Below are 18,976 nucleotides of genomic sequence, written 5' to 3'. Positions count from 1 at the left end.
TTGTGAGCTGCAGATATCAGAAAACATGTGATTCAACAAGCCAATCAGATTTGGCTCCCCCTCCTATGTCACATGCAGGGAGGGGGTCTTAAAGAGACAGGCGCTAAAACAGAGCGTTTCAGACAGAGGGTGACTAAAGGTATATTCAGACAGACGGTAGGAGAAAAATAATGTGTTTTTGAACATCAACGCAAAGGACGTATATTGCCAAGAAGTGAAAGTCAATGTCAATTGTTCAATCCATTGCAACATCAACGCCCAGCAGTAGAGCTACGCTTCCGCCATTTTGGACTGAAAGCGTCTACTGGACACCAGTAGAACGTCCTCCTAAAAATTGCCATATAAAAGTAAAACTAAATTATTTTGATTCCATTGTCATATTCTACCGAAACGGCCTGTGTTGAACAACACAATATTATAAATATACTAAGCGTTTTCAGTCCAAAATGGTGGCAGCAGGTGTTGTCAAAAAAACACAGGAGTTTTGTCTCTTTGCTTCTATACTCTTTGATCAAAGCATGTAAACATGTTCTAGTAGAAACCTAAAATACAAGTATGAAACTGGAAATGAGCATATGTCCTCTTTAAATAGTTAGTTCTCTACTAAGAGCTTGGGATGTTCCACAGAGGTGAAATATCATTTTAACAGGAGGTACTATATGGATGCATTATAAGACAAGAGATGGGGCTGCCCTTAATTTCTTTTCATTGCACTGTTTCCTTGATTGTGTTTTGTTGCAGCTCAGTTGGTTGAACATGGCACCACTGTGGTTCAGGGGTTTGAGTCCCTTTCTAGGAACCCATACTGTTCAAAATACTGTAAGCTCATCCACCAAAGGCTATTTACACTGTACAGCTAATCATTTTTTATTAAAGTTGGTACTAGTATCTTATTCATGATTTCTGCTCATTCGTATGATTCACAAAATCATATGACTTTAGTCGCGGACAAACAACCTGGAAACCTCCTCAATTTCTGTTGAATGTATTTTTCCCTGTAAAGACATATGGTGCAACTGAATTTAACTAGCTGAGAGTTCAGTGTCAGTACATGAGATGCAGTGAACATACAATATATAAGGAATTAACAGATCATTTTTAAATAACTGTCTTTAGGGTTTTCACACCGCACAGGTCACATGTGGCACAGACTCATTTTAAAAGCTAAAGCAGAAGTTACATACAGCAACATACAACGAGCATTAAAATTAGTGTTTCTTCTTGAAGAGAACCTATTATGCTTTAGTGCTTTTCCCTTTCTTTTAATGTGTTATATAGTTTTTTGTGCATGTAAAAGTTCTGCAAAGTTACAAAGCCCAAAGTCCAGGCCAAGGGAGTTCCTCTCCCCCACAGAAACACTGCTCCTGAACTACTTGAAATGCCTTGCTTGAAGTCCCGCCTTTTCTTCCGTAACGTGGTGATGTCACAGAGTAACACACTTGCATAATACCTGCCTAGCAGTTAGTTTGGCACGCCCTCAAACAAAGCTAGTTAAAGCGGAGCTGGAGCGGAGTCCAAAGGGTTTGGTTCGGTTGACCAATCACAACAGACTCGGGTTTGGAAGCATCGCTAGATGCTTCAAGATGCAGGAATGGTCTGTTGATAATCTGTAACTTAATGTTCCTTTTTGCTGCTCTGTGTTTAAAATACAACAGTGATTCGACAGTTCATGATCCAAGTGTTACTCATTGGCTGCTCTAAACACTCTGTGCCTGGTAAAGCTTTGCTGCCAAAAAAAATCCTTTGCGAACAGGAAGTGATGCATTTCATATTTTGAAGTAAGTCGAGGAAGACGTGGACACCGTGGCTGAATAGTCAAAGAAAAATGTGACCCATAAAAATACTCAACTTGTTGGATTACTCAATATGTTTGTTCGGTTAAAGATACAGTAAGTGCCCTTCTGATCCTGAAAACAAAACAAAAAAGATACAGAAAGTGACACCCTTTATGAAGCAACAATGACCAGTTAATGCAACAATGTGATGTAGTTTATCGCTGTGCATTTTAATCACATTGCAACAAGATATTTGGCAGTTGATGCACAAACGGTTACTAAAGCGTTTTTTTTGTAAGATCAGGAAAAAAAAATTTATCTGTTGTAAACACTCCTCTGTCCCTTGACGGTGGTCACTAGGAGGGAATTTGTTACAAAACTAGACTAGATTGTGCACATATATAACATGAACATGAACTCTATAAGGGTGGATTATTTTTCTTTAAAACTTTGCACCAATAGAGACCGAACAGTTTGACAAGATGATATGTGCTTCATTTGCAGCTCTGTTATTAAAAGTTGTCTTTGCATATTTGCGTTATAATGGCATATTTATTACAAGAGATTAGGTGGGTGAGAATAGATTTTTGTACATATAATAATAATATATAATAAATAAATTAAAATATTTGATCACTTGATACCAGGGGTTGGGTTTTTGTATGACAAACTTTGCATTAGGAGGCATGAGTATATAGAAGTGCAATTCCCAGAATCGACTCACCGTCACTATGTGTTGTTCATTGTGAATATTTAATCGGATCAATGTAAACTAAAAGCTGCATTGCGGCAACGCAGTGGAACTGTGGTTGTCACAACCTCTTCTGTTATGTTATAAAAATAGCCTCTAAATCAATTCTTCTCCTTCTTATATTTGAACATTTGTGTCTACTTTCAGAGGCTACTGTAATGGGGATGGTGACTAAAAGAGATTTTGGAGATTTAAAATAAAATAGAGTACACCTTTGTAGATGGAGAGGCAGAGATGAAAACTGAGTCATCTTGTGTGGTTTAAATATGACACATAGTCTGATGACTTCAGATTGTGTCATCCACGGTGAACTACTGTAGTAAGGTCACGGATGCACAGAGAAGCATCAGTTCTTTCCATCAAAGCTCAGCCTGACATGCAGTTAACAGTAAACCTACCATAATTTGTACAGCCCCCTTTTTATTGGCAGAATAGTGTTCATCCACCTTTTAACAATAACATACCGTAGGCTACAGCTGTACAATGAACATTTCAGTAGACGAGACTCCTACACAGGTTTGGAAAGTTGTGAGAATACAACTCTTGCCTGTATAGAATAATTCTGATCTATAGAGCGCTAATTTATGAGAATAAATTAACTTAAAAATCAACCAAAATGTTCTAATTTTCAGTCAACTAAGAGTGTCAAGGCAGGAAAAATACTTTGCTAAAAATAGAGTTAATTGAATGGAAGTCTGGTTTAGCCACATAAAGCTTCAGTAGGCATTATATTTTTAGCATCATTGGGCAAAAATTCCATAATAACCCTTCAGCATATTTTAATTCAAGTGTTCTGAGAGATAACTAGACTTCTGCACCTCCTCATGGCTCTGTTTTCAGGCTTTAAAAAATCTAGCTTGTGACGGGAGACTTTGGCCAATCACAGGTCATTTCAGAGAGAGGGCGTTCCTATTGGCTGTTCATTCAGGGAGGCATCTGTCAATCACTCGCGAACTCCGATCAAACGGTCAAACTTTGGGCTGATCAAATATGAATCAATAATCTGTTACTGTAATGCCTATTTCTCTCGTAAAATGTTTTCAGAAAGATCTTGTAGTGTACTGTTTAGCTGTAAAATGAGAAAGTGTGCTCCGGCTGGTGGGCGGTGTTTGGGATTTCCTCAACGGATCTCCACATGGCTGCCGTGTCACAAACTTTCTCATTTTACAGCTGAACCGTGCACTACAAGGTGTTTCTGAACACATTTGAGGTGAGAAATAGGCATTACAGTAACATAACATTTATTCATATTTGATCAGAGCTGCCTAGTTTGACCGTTCAATCAGAGTTTGCGAGTGATTGAGTCTGTGAAATCTTGCAGATGCCATTAAGAGCACCCACAGAGGAACATGTTTTTTTTTCAGATCACCTGTCTCATGCACTACTGCCAGGATATAGTGACCATTTTATAAAAATACATTTTTAAAATCATTTTTGCTCCATTTCTACCCACTGCTGCTTTAATCCCACATGTTACATCTCTGCCTGCAGGGGATGGGAGAGGCCAACACTTCAGGGATGGAATCAAGAGAATAAAGTTGTATTACTGTAATAGTGCATTTTACTACTTGGTAAATTTGGATGTTGTAAATATACCTTTAACAGCCCTAAAGTGTGTGTAGGTCTCCCACTAGTGGTTGAACATGCACACCACATTTCATGAGGAATCTCAAGACTGAATGAAGACTCCCAACATTGTCCTGCCAGAGAGAGAGAGAGAGAGAGAGAGAGTAGCGGTTCTTCTTCTACGGAAATGGGTGTGGAATACCAATTATTAATTAGTTTAATTAAAGTCAAATGGGTTAATAACGCTTGGTAGTGTTGAAGCGTGGAACAAGTGAGCACAAAGGACAACAATACAACAGACCGCAGAGCTCCAGACTGAGTGGAGCCAGCAACTTGTGAGACGTCCCAGAGCCGCAGCACGACCACCGTAAGAATCACAACTTCATGCACTGAAACGTGATTAAAACGCTTTTAAAAGTTTAGCACTGATGTTTGAATTGTTAAATTTCCAGTTGTTATGGAGTTAATAGCCGTGATAATCTAGCTATTAACTGTCAAAGGTGGAAAAGGTTTGTTCAATCGGAACATTTATCTTTGCGCAAGGAAATCAATGTTTGGAAAGGTTCGCCATTAAATATACTGCTTTTGGAAAAAAATATATATAAAAGAGCTGTTATAGCTTTATTGTAGTACGTTTTAGGCAATTAAATTGTTACATTTTCCGCTGTTATGGTGTTAATAGTCGTAATAATCTAGCTATTAGTGTGAAAGGTGGAAAAAAAGTTTGTCCACTCGGAACAATCTTTGCGCAAGGAAAGCCATTCAATGTTTCCAAAGGTTCGCCATTGAATATACTGCCTTTGGAAAAAATATATAAAAGCTGTTATAGCTTATTGTAGTACGTTTTAGGCAATAAGTAACAAATCCCCTCTCTGCTGTAGCACCAAAGCGAGCACTAGTTTGTCAGTAGCGCGGAGTGATCTGCACTCCGCCTCCCCAGCAGTCTACTAGTGTGAGGGGTCTGGAGGACATGGCACGGAGAGACGGAGGCAAGAAACCGGGGAAAACCAGAGAAAACCTTTGAGTAGGGACTACAAACACTAAACCTAACAAGAAAACACAATTGCCATGGCTTGTGTGCACTGGTAAAGGTATGTGACTAAGCGAGTATGTAATTAGTTTCATTATAAAAGAGTGTAAATGAAGTGCAGTGAGCCTCATCAGCAGAGGCTCACTGGGCTAACGGCTAGCTTAGCTTAGCTTAGCATTAGCCTCGGCTGTGAGGAGTTAGAAAAGTTTGAGGAATGGAGGAAGAGGAGGAAGAAGAGGGGTGAAGTCACTTTAACTCACCCTTCAGAGGTAGAACACGATAGGTAAAGTTACCTTTTAAAGAGGAAACAACGTCTTTAAGAGTAAAAGTGTTGAACTAGATGTTGAGAGTTGAGATGTAAGTTTAAGTTAAACTAGTTTAACGATAGCTCAGCTAGGTAGCATTAGCATGCTACATACCAGGGTTAGCTAACTGAAATAATGTGTTTTAGTGGCATAGTTACATTAGAGAAGCGTTAAAGTATATCTTTGTACTAGTGTTTGTGTAGTGTATTGTTGGGTGTTTCTGAGTCTCTTCTCTGTGTTTCTCTGGGTGGGGGTGCTCAACGTTACTACTCCATATTGTCTGTTCACTTCAGACTTGTCAAGCATTTACAGGTAGATCTCACACCGAGAAAGTGTTGTTCTTGAGTTTTTCCCAATGTGTAGACTTTGTTAAAGCATGAATGACGGCCTTGTTAGTTTAGCTTACTCAGAAGACACCAGGCTGTGATAAACAACTCTTTAATGTCCTGATGAAGGTCCTTGTTGACAGAAACGTTGACTAATAAAGAAGAAAAGTGTGTGCAGGAGCAGGTCATGTTTTCTTAAAAGTACATATTGGAGGGGATCTACTCCCACCACCACAAACAATTATGAGAATGTGCATGTTTTCCTCTCCTTGAAACAACGTATTCAGGCCAATATAACAGCAGATGTTTGGATGATATTTGTTGAATTACCACTACCAGTCTGCTTCTTTTCCAAATAGCATGGAGTGGTTTGGGCTTTTTGGAAAGGGCTGCAGATGAGTATTGATTCTCAGTGTGATAGTATATCACATGGTTTCCAAAAACACTTTGCCTCTCTTTTGGACTGTAGTCCTATTTATTTAGCAAGGCTGTGATTGAACAATGTGTCAACATTTTTTTTAAACATATAATAATATAATAATAAAAAATAATAATACAACTTTATTTGTATAGCACATTTCCAAACATAGTTACAAAGTGCTTTACATAAGTTAAAATAGTGCAAACATCAAGATAATAAAACAGTACAGAATAAAAACATACTCTTTGTTGTAAGTTTATATCACACATGCTCAGGAATTCTGAGGACTCAGTGATTTTTGTAGGACGGATCACAAACCATCTTTAATCACGTTACAGTTCATTTAGGCAATGATCAGTAAGTCAGGGGCTTCACTTACCCCAAAACCCCCTTTCAAAATGTGGCCATGTGGAAGTATGTTTGGGCCAAGATTGATTTTATTTTCAGCCTTTTGATGTCTTTGATGGTGAAAACACAAAGAGCTATCAGTGTGAACTGTTATCAGCGTGTAGAGATGATCAGCTTTATCTGAAGGGTTAGTCATTCAGATGCAAATCGGCATGTCCATTCAGGTTATATCTACGACGTGTTCGTCAAACAGTTTGTTTCTGCTCGTTTCAGGAAGATTGGACATGTCCTTATGTCGAAATCTATTATTTGGCATTGCTCACCCTTTACAATGAACTGATGAATCACTGCCGATCCAGTCTAAAAGAGGCCTAGCTGCATCCAGATCTCTGACTGATCAGGATATGTGGAAACAGCTGCTGGAACATAGTCTGGTAGTGAATGTCAGAAAAAAAACCTCACAGGCTGGTCATTTTTGTGTATGCCTACATGTTCCACTTCAGGAGGTTTCCCTCCGCTTTCATGTGCATGTAGAACAATGAGTAGTGGAAGTGGGTGCAGTGCTGTTGGACAGCTGTGTGCATGGAAGGGAGGGATCGGGGCAGAGATGGGATGAGGGAGGAAGCAGCTCTTTGTGGTCACATCCTTTTTGACTAAGGCCGGTTTCACAAGCCCCCAAACAGCTGCTGCTGCTGCAGGCTACATGTGTTTGACTGTCTGCTGGGGCTGCATGATATGGACTAAGTGTCAGATATCACAGCATTTCATTAGTGGAGTTGTGCGTCAGGAAGATGGTTTGAAACACTCAGTATCTCTACATGAGTAGGTGGAAACAGTAGTTTGTTGGGGGGCAATCATTAGACATCCTGAAGCAATACTACATACATTTTTATGGAGGTGATTCAGTGATACATTTTTGTGTGACTCATGGTTGCGCAATGAGACATGGCTGATGGATACTTTTAACCATAATTCATATTATTATCAATATAGTAAATAAAGGGAGCTTTATTTATTTCTCACTAATTTGAGTTTAAATTTTATTTATTTAAGGTCAGATTAGTTATTTTATTTTCCTGTCTGGCGGCACACAAACCAGGCAATAGGTTGCATCTTTTGCCACGACAGCATTTACAAATGGCTGTACTTATTAATGAATAGATATTTAATGTAACAGGTGCTTTGTCTCTGCTGGCATCCTCACTATTTAATATATATTGTCATATTGCCCAGCCCTAATATGAACCAAATACGCTGACCAAAATAGAGATTCTGGTCATTATGGCATTTTAAAAATAGTGCCGGGAACAGTTTATGAATTAATGAATATCTATTCCCCCTTATCACCCCAAGCACCATGAGAGAAAATGTGTTTTACTAGTTACTTCACATTAATTCACAAATCAATCGCAGTTTAACTGTTTGAAATTATCCATTCCACATTTTGACACTACAGCGTTTCATATTGCTGAATACATACAGTTCTCATATTAGACGCTGTCTGCATGCATGTTGGTTGGGGCCATTTGTTTGGCTGTAAGAGTGTTTCTCCTCATGTTTGTCTTTTCATATGTATGACTGTCTGCAAGTTCTACATGCGAGACCTATCAGATAATTGCGTCATCCAAGTTTCAGCAAAGACTGAGTCTCTTTATGGAAGAGATGTGTCAGATCAAAAAGGGGACAAAGGGCTTTTTCATTATCCCGTTTGTCACATACTGTGCTGAGATTCAGACTTTATTTATAATTGGATCTAAAAAATTTAATATTATTTACAAATGTTAGGAATATTTGCTTGTTTATCAATATAATGCCAAACAAATGCATGTGTTTCTGATCTTTACACGCGTCTGCTCTCTTTTCTGTTTTGCAGAAGGCTGGTGGAGTAGAACACTGACTGTGCTCTGGTTGGAGAAGACAACCCGGAGAGGAGCTGGGACTTGTTGTTGTTGAGAAGCAGCGTCTTCCTTATTTTAAGTCTGTCATCTTGCACCGGTGAGACCTGCTGCATCGCGTCAGTTCGACAGAGGTCCTGATCTCCGCTCCTGCAGCCTGCACCCCCCTCCCTCCATCAGCGGTGGTGACCCGACTTCGGACCGCTTGCTGCAGGGCCCTTCCTGAGCAGCAGCAGCTGCGTCCTGCTTGCTGACTCCCCTCCCTCCCCTGCTTCCTGTCCTTGGTCAGACAAGGCTAAAGCCTCCTCTTCCCTACCCCACCCCTCATCTCTGTTGGCCTCTCATACTTACACACACTCACATTCACACACTCAAGTGGTTTCTCTTGTTGACCACACGTTCCAACATTGTTGTAGGCTACTAATTGAGATCATCAGCAGGGGACTCCTCGACCCCCTTGGTCCCCCCTGGAGTGAGCACAGAGGTCCTCCCTTTTTCTCTACACTGCAGCATCCAGCATGACCACCATGTCCAGTCTCTTCTCCTTCACGAGCCCCGCAGTCAAGCGCCTGCTCGGCTGGAAGCAGGGAGACGAGGAGGAGAAATGGGCGGAGAAGGCGGTGGACGCGCTTGTGAAAAAGCTGAAGAAGAAGAAAGGCGCCATGGAGGACCTGGAGAAAGCTCTGAGCTGCCCCGGGCAGACCAGCAAGTGCGTTACCATTCCACGATCACTGGACGGCCGGCTACAGGTTTCCCACAGGAAAGGTCTGCCTCATGTAATCTACTGCCGAGTGTGGCGCTGGCCGGACCTCCAGTCCCACCACGAGCTCAAGCCCCTGGAGGTGTGCGAGTACCCGTTTGGCTCCAAGCAGAAGGAGGTCTGCATCAACCCATATCACTACAAGCGAGTGGAGAGTCCTGGTAGGTACTCGCACTTTCTCCAAATAGGGTCAGTCAAAAAATATCGACTTAGCTTCAGGTTATTTTTTAATTCTGGAAAGTTAATGTAATTAACACATACTCATAACGACATTATTTGTCCAACTGAAACAAATTATATTTAAATTCTCAACTCTAGATGAAAGACTTAAATGGCAAGTGTTCCCATTCACATTAACTTTTGCAAAAAGGGGTGTTCATTAAGGCACAGTCATGTAATGTAATGCAAAATATGAGACCTATTAGACCAGTGTGGAGCTGTGCACTTCCCATAGCTGGAACTATGAGTAAACTGGGGAGCTGGTAAACAAATCCACAGAGGTCAGGAGGCTGTCATCACACGAGCCTGTTCCCCCACCCCCTCCATTTCACAGAAAATCAATATCACTAGCTCTTTTGGAGTCTTATTAGATTATATGCTTCTAGGCACTCCAGATGGGGTGTGGCATCAGAGAGTGGCTTACTAAATGCATAAACCACTCAGGCTAAACTCCCAGCACTTTCTCATCACTACCGCTTCTCTCACTCTCTTTCTGTCACTCACACACATCACAAACACACTCCCGGATGACCCTGAGGGGACAGCCTTTCTGACATTAGACTGGTTTGGGACTGCCAGCTCTGTATTGAGCAGTTCAAGGATATTATGGATCTTATGTCGGTCAGGAGAGGCCGCACGTCGTATCATTTAAAGCAAAGCTCACTGGGTAGTTTGGAAGGGACAGCCTTGGAGCCATGACACTTAAAGTCACTTTGGAGATGATAATCAAGGCTGGGGAAACACACTCTATCCTAATGACGAAGTTGAAAATGAAAATAAATGTGGATGACCTCTGTGGTTATATCTTTACCAAGGTCTAAAGTGGCTTTTGAGGAATGCAGAAGTGTTGGCGTTTGGCATTGTTCTGTATTTCAAGACATATGTTGGGATTATGTGTATTTTTTTTGTTTATCAAAACAAAGAACTGCTACTGATATTGGCTGTATGTTAAAAATAAATGCTTCAAAATTTGATGAAAGTAGAATTATATTTCAGAAATTGTGAGGGGCTGTTTTCTGACCTTTTTATTGGTCAAATGGTGAATCAAGAAATAAATTGGTAGTTCCATCCCTGGTGTTACACACAAGTGTGCACAGCGGCTACTTTTCTGAGAGCATGCCCATCAAGAGCTTCTCAGCACTGGCAACGTTTCCTTGTTAATAATGGAATGGATACATTATTAACATGGAAACGCATTTAAGTACAATAAAAAACATACTTCAAACAGGTTTTCTGTTCAGACGTGTGTGGTAGACATGGGCTCCTTGCATATAAAGATCCCTTAGTTTTCTAAATGATAAGAAAATACCTTTGCTTCATTCCCACGCCATTCACGCCCAACTCATTTTCCTCCCCTGCCTTCTCTGCTCCACCATCCAGTGCTCCCTCCTGTCCTGGTACCGCGGCACAGCGAGTTCAACCCACAGCACAGCTTGCTGGTACAGTTCCGCAACCTCACCCACAACGAGCCGCACATGCCCCTGAACGCCACCTTTCCAGAGTCCTTCCAGCAGCCACACAGCGGGGGCGGCAGCAGCACCGGCGGTGGCGTTGGAGGTGGAGGTGGAACTTTTCCCATCTCTCCCAACTCTCCTTATCCCCCTTCCCCAGCCAGCAGCGGTACTTATCCAAACTCTCCTGCCAGCTCGGGGCCCTCCAGTCCATTCCAGCTCCCAGGTACGCCAAATACACTCATGTACCTGACCCTGGGCACGGTGCCAAACTATTGTGTTTTTCTGGATTGTTGCTCTCAAGTAGCCAACAAGAGGACACGAGTCTCTGGTGATTTTTGTTTTTAAGTTGTGTAATGTAAGGAAAAATGATTTCATAGTGTTGTTACTTTTATCAGAGAAATTTCATTTTAATATGCGTATCATTTACAAATCTCCCAGTCTAGGGAAATTGTGGGTGTAGCACATTGAAGCATTGATATTAGTGAATTTTTTACTAGAATATCACACAATTCCATCTTCTATAATTACTAATGGTTTTAAACTAGGGCTGTCAATCGATTAAAATATTGAATCGTGGTTAATCGCATGATTGTCAATAGTTAATTACGATGAAGTATTTAATACTCTTATCAACATGGGAGTGGGCAAATATGCTTGCTATATGCAAATATGTATATATTTATTATTGGAAATCAATTAATACAAAACAATGACAAATATTGTCCAGAAACCCTCACAGGCACTGCATTTAACATAAAAAATATGTCCAAATCATAACATGGCAAACTGCAGCCCAACAGGCAACAACAGCTGTCAGTGTGTCAGTGTGCTGACTTGACTATAACTTGCCCAAAACTGCATGTGATTATCATTAAGTGGGCATATCTGTAAATGGGAGACTCGTAGGTACCCATAGAACCCATTTTCATTCACATATCTTGAGGTCAGAGGTCAAGGGACCCCTTTGAAAGTGGCCATGCCAATTTTTTTCTCGCCAAAATTTAGCGCAAGTTTGGAGCGTTATTTAACCCTCTTTACGACAAACTAGTATGACACGGTTGGTACCAATAGATTCTTTAGGTTTTCTAGTTTAATATTATTCCATATTAGATAGTCTAGATTTAGAACCAGCTTTAAAACTGAGCCCACTACAACCTAAAAATTGCAAGTTGTGTTGATGTGTAAAAGAGATTAGTGGCGTTAAAAGGAATTTTTGTAAATGCGTTAACTTCATCACTATGCAAGGAAACATGCTTTTAACAGTACTCTAACCAGGTCAAATTCTTATATTCATCCAAATCAAGCTAAACCCCCAAATGAGAACAAAGGAAATGCCAGCTAAGCAGAGTCCTCCACAGCCAGCACTGCTGGCTGCTGGCAAGGCACTAACTCAGTGGACCAGGCAGCCTCTCTTTGTCATTGTTGCTGACTGGAGACAACAGATGCATCTAACATGAAGACTTAACTGAGACATTCCTTTTCTGTCATGTTCAATAGTCTTGATATATTGGAGAAATACCTTTTGACTATTTGGGTTGTACTTGTGTGTGTGTCTGGTGACTTGTGCTCTATTCTGCGCAAGTCCAGATCTGCTGACGCATCCGATGGCTGCAGGCAGTCGGGCAGAAAAAGTTTTTCACTGCAATTTAGGATTTTAGGATTTGTGCTGAAAAGCCCTGATGGTTATTTGTCTATACTCGTAATCATCGAAATTTCCTCACTGCTATCTAAGTGGCGGTTTACTGCATTGTTTTTTTCTGTGTGCCTCACTATGGGCTTGGAAAGCTCATATTGCATCTCTGTCGGGAATGGGTTAGCATGTGGCTTAGCAAGTGAGGGATATGTGAAATCTGACACCATTTCCGGGGTACAGATCCTGTGATGATTGTCCGAGTCTAGGGAGATGTGTGTTTGTGTGTGTGTAAGACTATTTGCCAGCAGCAACAACTGGTCTCATCCTCACTAACTGCTCTCTTAATGTCTCAGCTGACACCCCACCCCCAGCCTACATGCCCCCTGACGAGCAGCTGGGCAAGGAGAGCCAGTCCATGGAGACGAGCAGCAGCCTGGTGCCACAGAACATGGCCAGAGGAGGTGAGGAATAGCACTACACCAGTAAAATACCCGACTGTGAGAGGATGAAATACCAACCGGGAAGTACAGTTTGAAGACTCATGGAAGTCCAAGATGCTGCACAGCAGTTATGGGGCTGTACACATGCCGCGACTTAAAACATGTGGAAAACACCAGCCGGGGTTTTTTTGTTTTTTTGTTTCCAAGGTGCTTGAGGGGTTGCGCTCCTGTTATGCCTGCCATTACTAAGAAAACAAAACCTATGTGCTGCAATGACGACGATTAAGTCGCAGTAATTTAGCCGTAAAAGCTTCACTGACTAAGCTAAACATGGTTAAAACAAAAATGGCTTTGCAGCACCGTAAATCCCTCACAGTAGCTTTACAGCTCCATTTGTATGTGTCAATTTGGCTCACCTTTCAACCAGATGTGACGTCCTTTGACAGAAAGGGTGAAGCCAGTAAAATAGTCCTTGGGACAGATGTAATGCTCTGGGTAGTTCTGCACTAAAATGATTAACTTCTCCTCCATATATCTACTATAGACTGATATTTACAGAAGAAAGAAAAGATATCTGCCGACTGTGATTGGTTGTTCCTCGTCACATGACGTGCGCTGCAGCCTTCCAAAAGTTGAACGGTGTCGCTCTCGTGTTTGAGCGCGCCTTCCACGCGTCTACATTGATCTTGACAGTGGATCTGAGGGCGCAAAAAAACACGGCATGTGTACGGCCCCTTAAAGAATACTTGAGGCACGATTCGACTACTCTGGAAAATTGATGTAAAAATGTTCCCTCCGTCTCGACATATTTGTTCCTGCATCTGAATGCCGGGCACTACCCATGACAATGAATTGCTGCAAAAGTAAAGCCAGTACCGGCTGCACCACTGCTGTGGTCTCATTGAATGAGGGAGTTACATTTTAATACCACATATGCCGTTATTTGGTACGTTCCATGTCTAAATGTTTGTGAGGACAAGAATGTCCTCATCATATTTTTTTGCCCCAAATCTGAGGCCTTTAATATTGAATATTTGCCAAGTCTGATCAAACATTATTATTTTTTCCCCACATTACAATTTGCAAAGCAGTTCAGATGTGTCTGACTGCTAAAACCTCTACATTAAAAAGGTCTGCCCCCTCTTAGTCGACTAATCTGTCGTTTTGGTCTTAGTCAACTAAGGTTTCTTTAGTTGATTAGTCTGCTGAATTATTTATTTCCAAGAAACTTATGAGCACATCTCTGGCAAGCACAACATTTAAAATGGTGCTTTTGTGTGATTCTTTGTGGAGAAATTCAGTTTTACAGATCTGTTGATTAAATCAAATAACCGATTTGACGACAAAACCGTATGAATTTTAGCTGACTAAGAATCTCTTTGGTCGAGGACAGCCCTACTATTTTGTATTCGCGGAGAGAAGAGAACTATATAACGAACTACAAAAGTCAAAATTAAAAAATACAAATTGCAAATCTTGTACCATATAGTTAAGGGATTTAATTGTCTTTAATTAAATTCTCTGCACTGTATGAAATAGTGTTATCATGCCGCTTCGCTCTTGTTAAATACAGTTTAACCTGGTTAATTAATGAATCCTGTCCCAATGGTGTTAACAAGGCTTTATACGTGTTTATATGCCGGTATACTGTATGATTTTTGTGTTAAGTTTTGTTTGAACTGTGAAGAATTCAATTTTTTTTAGTAGTAATAGATTCATAGTGCCAGTTAAAAGTCCCACACTGCTTAAATGCATTCTCTGTAACTAAAACCATATTGCTTTGTACGATACATCTCAATCAATGTCTTATGCCAACTAGAAGATTTGTATGTGATAATGATGTCATCAGCTAAGTTTATGACTCATCTGTTGTGCAATTCCCTAGACGTGCAACCAGTGGAGTACGAGGAGCCGAGCCACTGGTGCTCCATCGTCTACTACGAACTCAACAATCGCGTAGGCGAGGCATACCACGCCTCGTCAACCAGCGTGCTGGTGGATGGCTTCACCGACCCGTCAAACAACAAGAACCGCTTCTGCCTCGGACTGCTGTCCAACGTCAACCGCAACTCGACGATCGAGAACACCCGCAGACACATTGGCAAAGGTACGACTAACAGTCACACATGCAGCAGCAGAGGAAGCAGGATGATGAGGCGTAAATTTTTTTTCATGTGGTTTGAATGTCCTGACCGTCAGTTGTGTGTCTCTGTTAACCAGGAGTGCACCTGTACTACGTGGGAGGGGAGGTGTACGCAGAGTGCCTCAGCGACACCAGCATTTTTGTCCAGAGCCGTAACTGTAACTACCACCACGGCTTCCACCCCACCACCGTCTGCAAGATCCCCAGTGGATGCAGCCTCAAGATCTTCAACAACCAGGAGTTTGCTCAGCTTCTGGCCCAGTCAGTCAACCACGGCTTCGAGGCCGTCTATGAGCTTACCAAGATGTGTACCATTAGGATGAGCTTTGTCAAGGTAAGGGCTTCGTGAACTATGTAAAGGACAGGGGAGGCACAGCTGTACATGTCTCATCCTTTCTTTTAAAGCTGCAGTGGGTAGAATTGGAACAAATATGATTTAAAAAAGTTGTTTTTATAAAACGGTCACTATATCCTGACCATATTCCATGAGACAGGTAATCTGAAAAAAATCATGTGCCTCTGTGTCCTCCGGTGCTCCTAATGGCATCTACAAGACTTCACAGACCGGAGGAAAACAATCAATCAGAGCCGAGCTGGAGCCTTGCCGTCTCTGAGCAGCTGTCAATCACTCGCGAACTCCAGTCAAACGGTCAAACTAGGCATCGCTGATCAAATATGAATCAAGATTCTGTTACTGTAATGACTATTTCTCACCTCAAGTGTTTTCAGAAACATCTTGTAGTGTACTGTTTAGCTGTAAAATGAGAAAGTTTGCTCCGGCTGGTGGGCGGTGCTTGGTATTTCCTCAACTGATCTCAACATGGCTGCCGGGTCATAAACGTTCTCATTTTACAGCTAAACGGTGCACGACAAGATGTTTCTGAAAACATTTTACGTAAGAAATAGGCATTACAGTAACAGAATATTGATTCATATTTGATCAGCGCTGCCTAGTTTGATCAGAGTTCGCGAGTGATTGAGAGCTGCCTCTGTTGAGTGAACAGCCAATAGGAACGCTCTCTCTCTCTGAAATGGCCTGTGATTCGTCAAAGTCTCCCATCACGGGCTATATTTTTAAAGCCTGAAAACAGAGCCACGAGGAGGTGCAGAAGTCTAGTTTTCTCTCAGAACACTTGAATTACAATATTCTGAAATGTTATTATGGAATTTTTGCCCAATTAGGCCAAAAATATTCTGCCTACCCCCACTTTAACTAGAGGCAAACATCATCATAATCAGTGTTAAATGTGTTGTGTCTCCTTACAGGGCTGGGGAGCCGAGTATCACCGACAGGATGTCACCAGCACCCCCTGCTGGATCGAGGTGCACCTGCACGGGCCCCTCCAGTGGCTGGACAAGGTGCTAACACAAATGGGTTCGCCTCTCAACCCAATCTCCTCTGTGTCCTAATGATGGACTTGTGGGAGCTTGGGAGATCCTTTCTACTTTTTTGTTTTACTTTTCTTTCCTCCCCCCCTCAGTGATTTATAATTTAAGGTGGTCTTAATGGCTGAACTGTTTACACTAACTTTGGGAAGGGATATTGAACTCTTGGCTGTAAATTCAACAACAGCAACAGCCGTTGAGACAGAGTAACGTTACAAGCAAATACCTGGAGAAAGAGAGGAATAAGGAGCGCCCAAGGAGCAGTAACGGCATGGACACACTACTGCTCGACAACGTTGCAACACCTGCAAGAATCGAGGGCCTCATCGTCACATTTGAATCTGTCAAATGTTAATTTTTGCATCAAGTTTTTATTGTTTTCTCCAATGTTTTTAATTCTCTGTATGTGTAGTTTATAATGTAGCAAAACTGTTTCACTACTCTACTGCCTTATGTCCGACAGACAAATTGAAATTTTACTGAACACTTTTCTTATATTGTTGTCTCAACGTCAGATATTTACAATTTAAGATATAGACACGATTATGTTTACCGTTAGGCTCAGATATAACAAATGCTTTCTTTTTATAGTCTCTACTGCTAGAAATGAACACTGAGCTACTGCCTTTTAACAAGGTTATGTACGCCAACCTTTTGATATGGGAGATCAATCACTGAACGTGTTTAACATGCCATAAGCTAACAACATTGTGAATGTTACATCTATCGCAATAGAAGTAGTCATTTATGATATAATCAGACAATGGACATCATCATTATTGATTCTTGTTTGTGCTCTCGAGTTCAAGTAAGAGGGGACTGTATTTTCCATACTCACTGTATTAACAATGTTGTGCACTCATGGATTTTGTGGAGGCATATTAAATTTTGACGTGGGTACCAAGGCATTATGTTGATAGATAATTGACTTAATTAGCTCAATGAAATAAACAGGTTATTTGGTAACAATGATTTGTTTATTTTTTTCTGTTTGTTCTTTACATTTTAGTAATACTTGGCAAGATGCAAACGGTAAATGCATCTTAATTGTGGAAATGTCAGGATAAATCAACAGTAACGACAATAATACCAGGCATGTGTATAGTCATTTATAATGATAGATTTTCAACACTTTACCACCCAATTTTCTCCATTGAATATTGGTCTACCTATGCTTATACTTGTTTGAATAGCGGGTATTAGATGTAGACGTTGTTAAAAAATACAAGCAACACTGATCACAGTTTTAAAATGTGTTGTCGCCATGGCAAACCCATAAAAGCATCACAACAAACAAAGACGAGGGAATTTTAACAACAAAGCCTACAGCTTGTTTCTATTTGCTGTAAAGCTTTCAGAGTATCAAGAAATCTACTGTGGCTCTCAATAATAGTGTTCTTTATGATTATCAAATACATGTTTAATTAAAAACATGTATTGGTTGCAATGGAAAACTTGAATGATGAATGGCAAAACAGTCACATTCTCAGTGTAAAGTCCTCATTCAAAGGAGATGATCCTGCTGTGTGGAGAATTACAAATGCTGATCAGTTATATTCTGTAAACAAATGGGGGAAATAAATCATACTGGTATAACACATATCAGCCTAACTGCTTGATGCTATATTTTTATATATATTTAGTGTGTTGTGGGGCTAGATTTTAACTACAATAGAACCAACAGATACTGTCATTGTGATATTTTCCTTTACATCAACTTTGGGTTAATTACCAATTGATGCCCATTGCCCATGTATTTTGTTATATTTATTTGAATGTTTGATTTTCTGCTTCTATTGATTTGATAAGGAAGTTGACATTGGTTGATCTTTTTATTATTATTATTATTTTAACTAAGAAGTAATCCTAATCCAAATATAGAATGCATGTTTCAGAAAGCCACATTCGGTGCTAGGGTTAACTATGCTTGATTAGCTGAAGAACTGAAGAAGCCTTTGGATGAAAGCCAACCCTTGATTTATCACTTGTGGATCTGCTAAATGATGGCCTACTACTGGTTTAATGAATGCCTTGACCCTTCATTTACATTACTGATTACAAACAGTGTCTGGCGGAAAGACCAAACCTTAACCCAGTAGATATTCAATTATAAATTCCTGTAGTTAGCAGCGTCAGAGACAGAGACTCATATCTACATACACTACTCAAAAAAATGAAGGGAACACTTATTCATCACAGTATAACACCAAGTCAGTTAAACTTCAGGGATATCAATCTGTCCATTTAGGAAGCACAAGTGATTGTGAATCACTTTCACCTGCTTTGGTGCAACAGGTGCAATGAGACAACAAAGGCAAAAGCAAGACAACCCCCGAAAAGGGAATGGTTTTGCATGTGGTGGCCACAGAAAATTGCTCTCTCCTTCTCTTTCCTGACTGATTCTTCTCTAGTTTTGTGCATACAGGCACTCGGGGGGCCATACACACTACTGAGTCACATTATGAGTTGCTGTGATGAAATACACGCAAGTTGGATCAGCCTGTGAATTTCTTATTTGGATTTT

At 40.8% G+C, this 18,976-nt stretch overlaps 1 protein-coding gene across 3 annotated transcripts; it reads left to right on the top strand.

The window, feature by feature from the left end:
* Positions 1 to 4,179: 4,179 nt before the first annotated feature.
* On the top strand, positions 4,180 to 17,424 carry smad5 (SMAD family member 5). 3 transcript variants are annotated; one of them, XM_074647902.1, is made up of 7 exons: positions 4,180 to 4,459; positions 8,396 to 9,338; positions 10,777 to 11,073; positions 12,837 to 12,944; positions 14,809 to 15,030; positions 15,144 to 15,400; positions 16,333 to 17,424. In XM_074647902.1, the coding sequence occupies exons 2-7, from the start codon at positions 8,936 to 8,938 to the stop codon at positions 16,474 to 16,476; spliced, it is 1,431 nt and encodes a 476-aa protein (XP_074504003.1). In that variant the 5' UTR covers positions 4,180 to 4,459; positions 8,396 to 8,935; the 3' UTR covers positions 16,477 to 17,424. The 3 variants fall into 3 exon arrangements, with proteins under 3 accessions (XP_074504003.1, XP_074504002.1, XP_074504004.1); XM_074647901.1 differs by lacking the exon at positions 4,180 to 4,459 and adding an exon at positions 5,034 to 5,183; XM_074647903.1 differs by lacking the exon at positions 4,180 to 4,459 and adding an exon at positions 5,269 to 5,405.
* Positions 17,425 to 18,976: the final 1,552 nt, after the last annotated feature.

Source organism: Sebastes fasciatus, chromosome 10, assembly GCF_043250625.1.
Source record: "Sebastes fasciatus isolate fSebFas1 chromosome 10, fSebFas1.pri, whole genome shotgun sequence".
NCBI classification, from domain to species: Eukaryota; Metazoa; Chordata; class Actinopteri; order Perciformes; family Sebastidae; genus Sebastes; species Sebastes fasciatus.
Note: the sequence above shows the minus strand (reverse complement) of the source record. Positions and strands in the feature narration are given on the sequence as shown.

Coding starts and splice junctions, on each gene's coding strand:
- smad5 (XM_074647902.1), top strand. CDS start 8,936: ATGACCACCATGTCCAGTCTCTTCTCCTTCACGAGCCCCGCAGTCAAG. Junction 9,339..10,776: donor CAAGCGAGTGGAGAGTCCTG/GTAGGTACTCGC, acceptor TCCACCATCCAG/TGCTCCCTCCTGTCCTGGTA. Junction 15,031..15,143: donor CCGCAGACACATTGGCAAAG/GTACGACTAACA, acceptor TCTGTTAACCAG/GAGTGCACCTGTACTACGTG.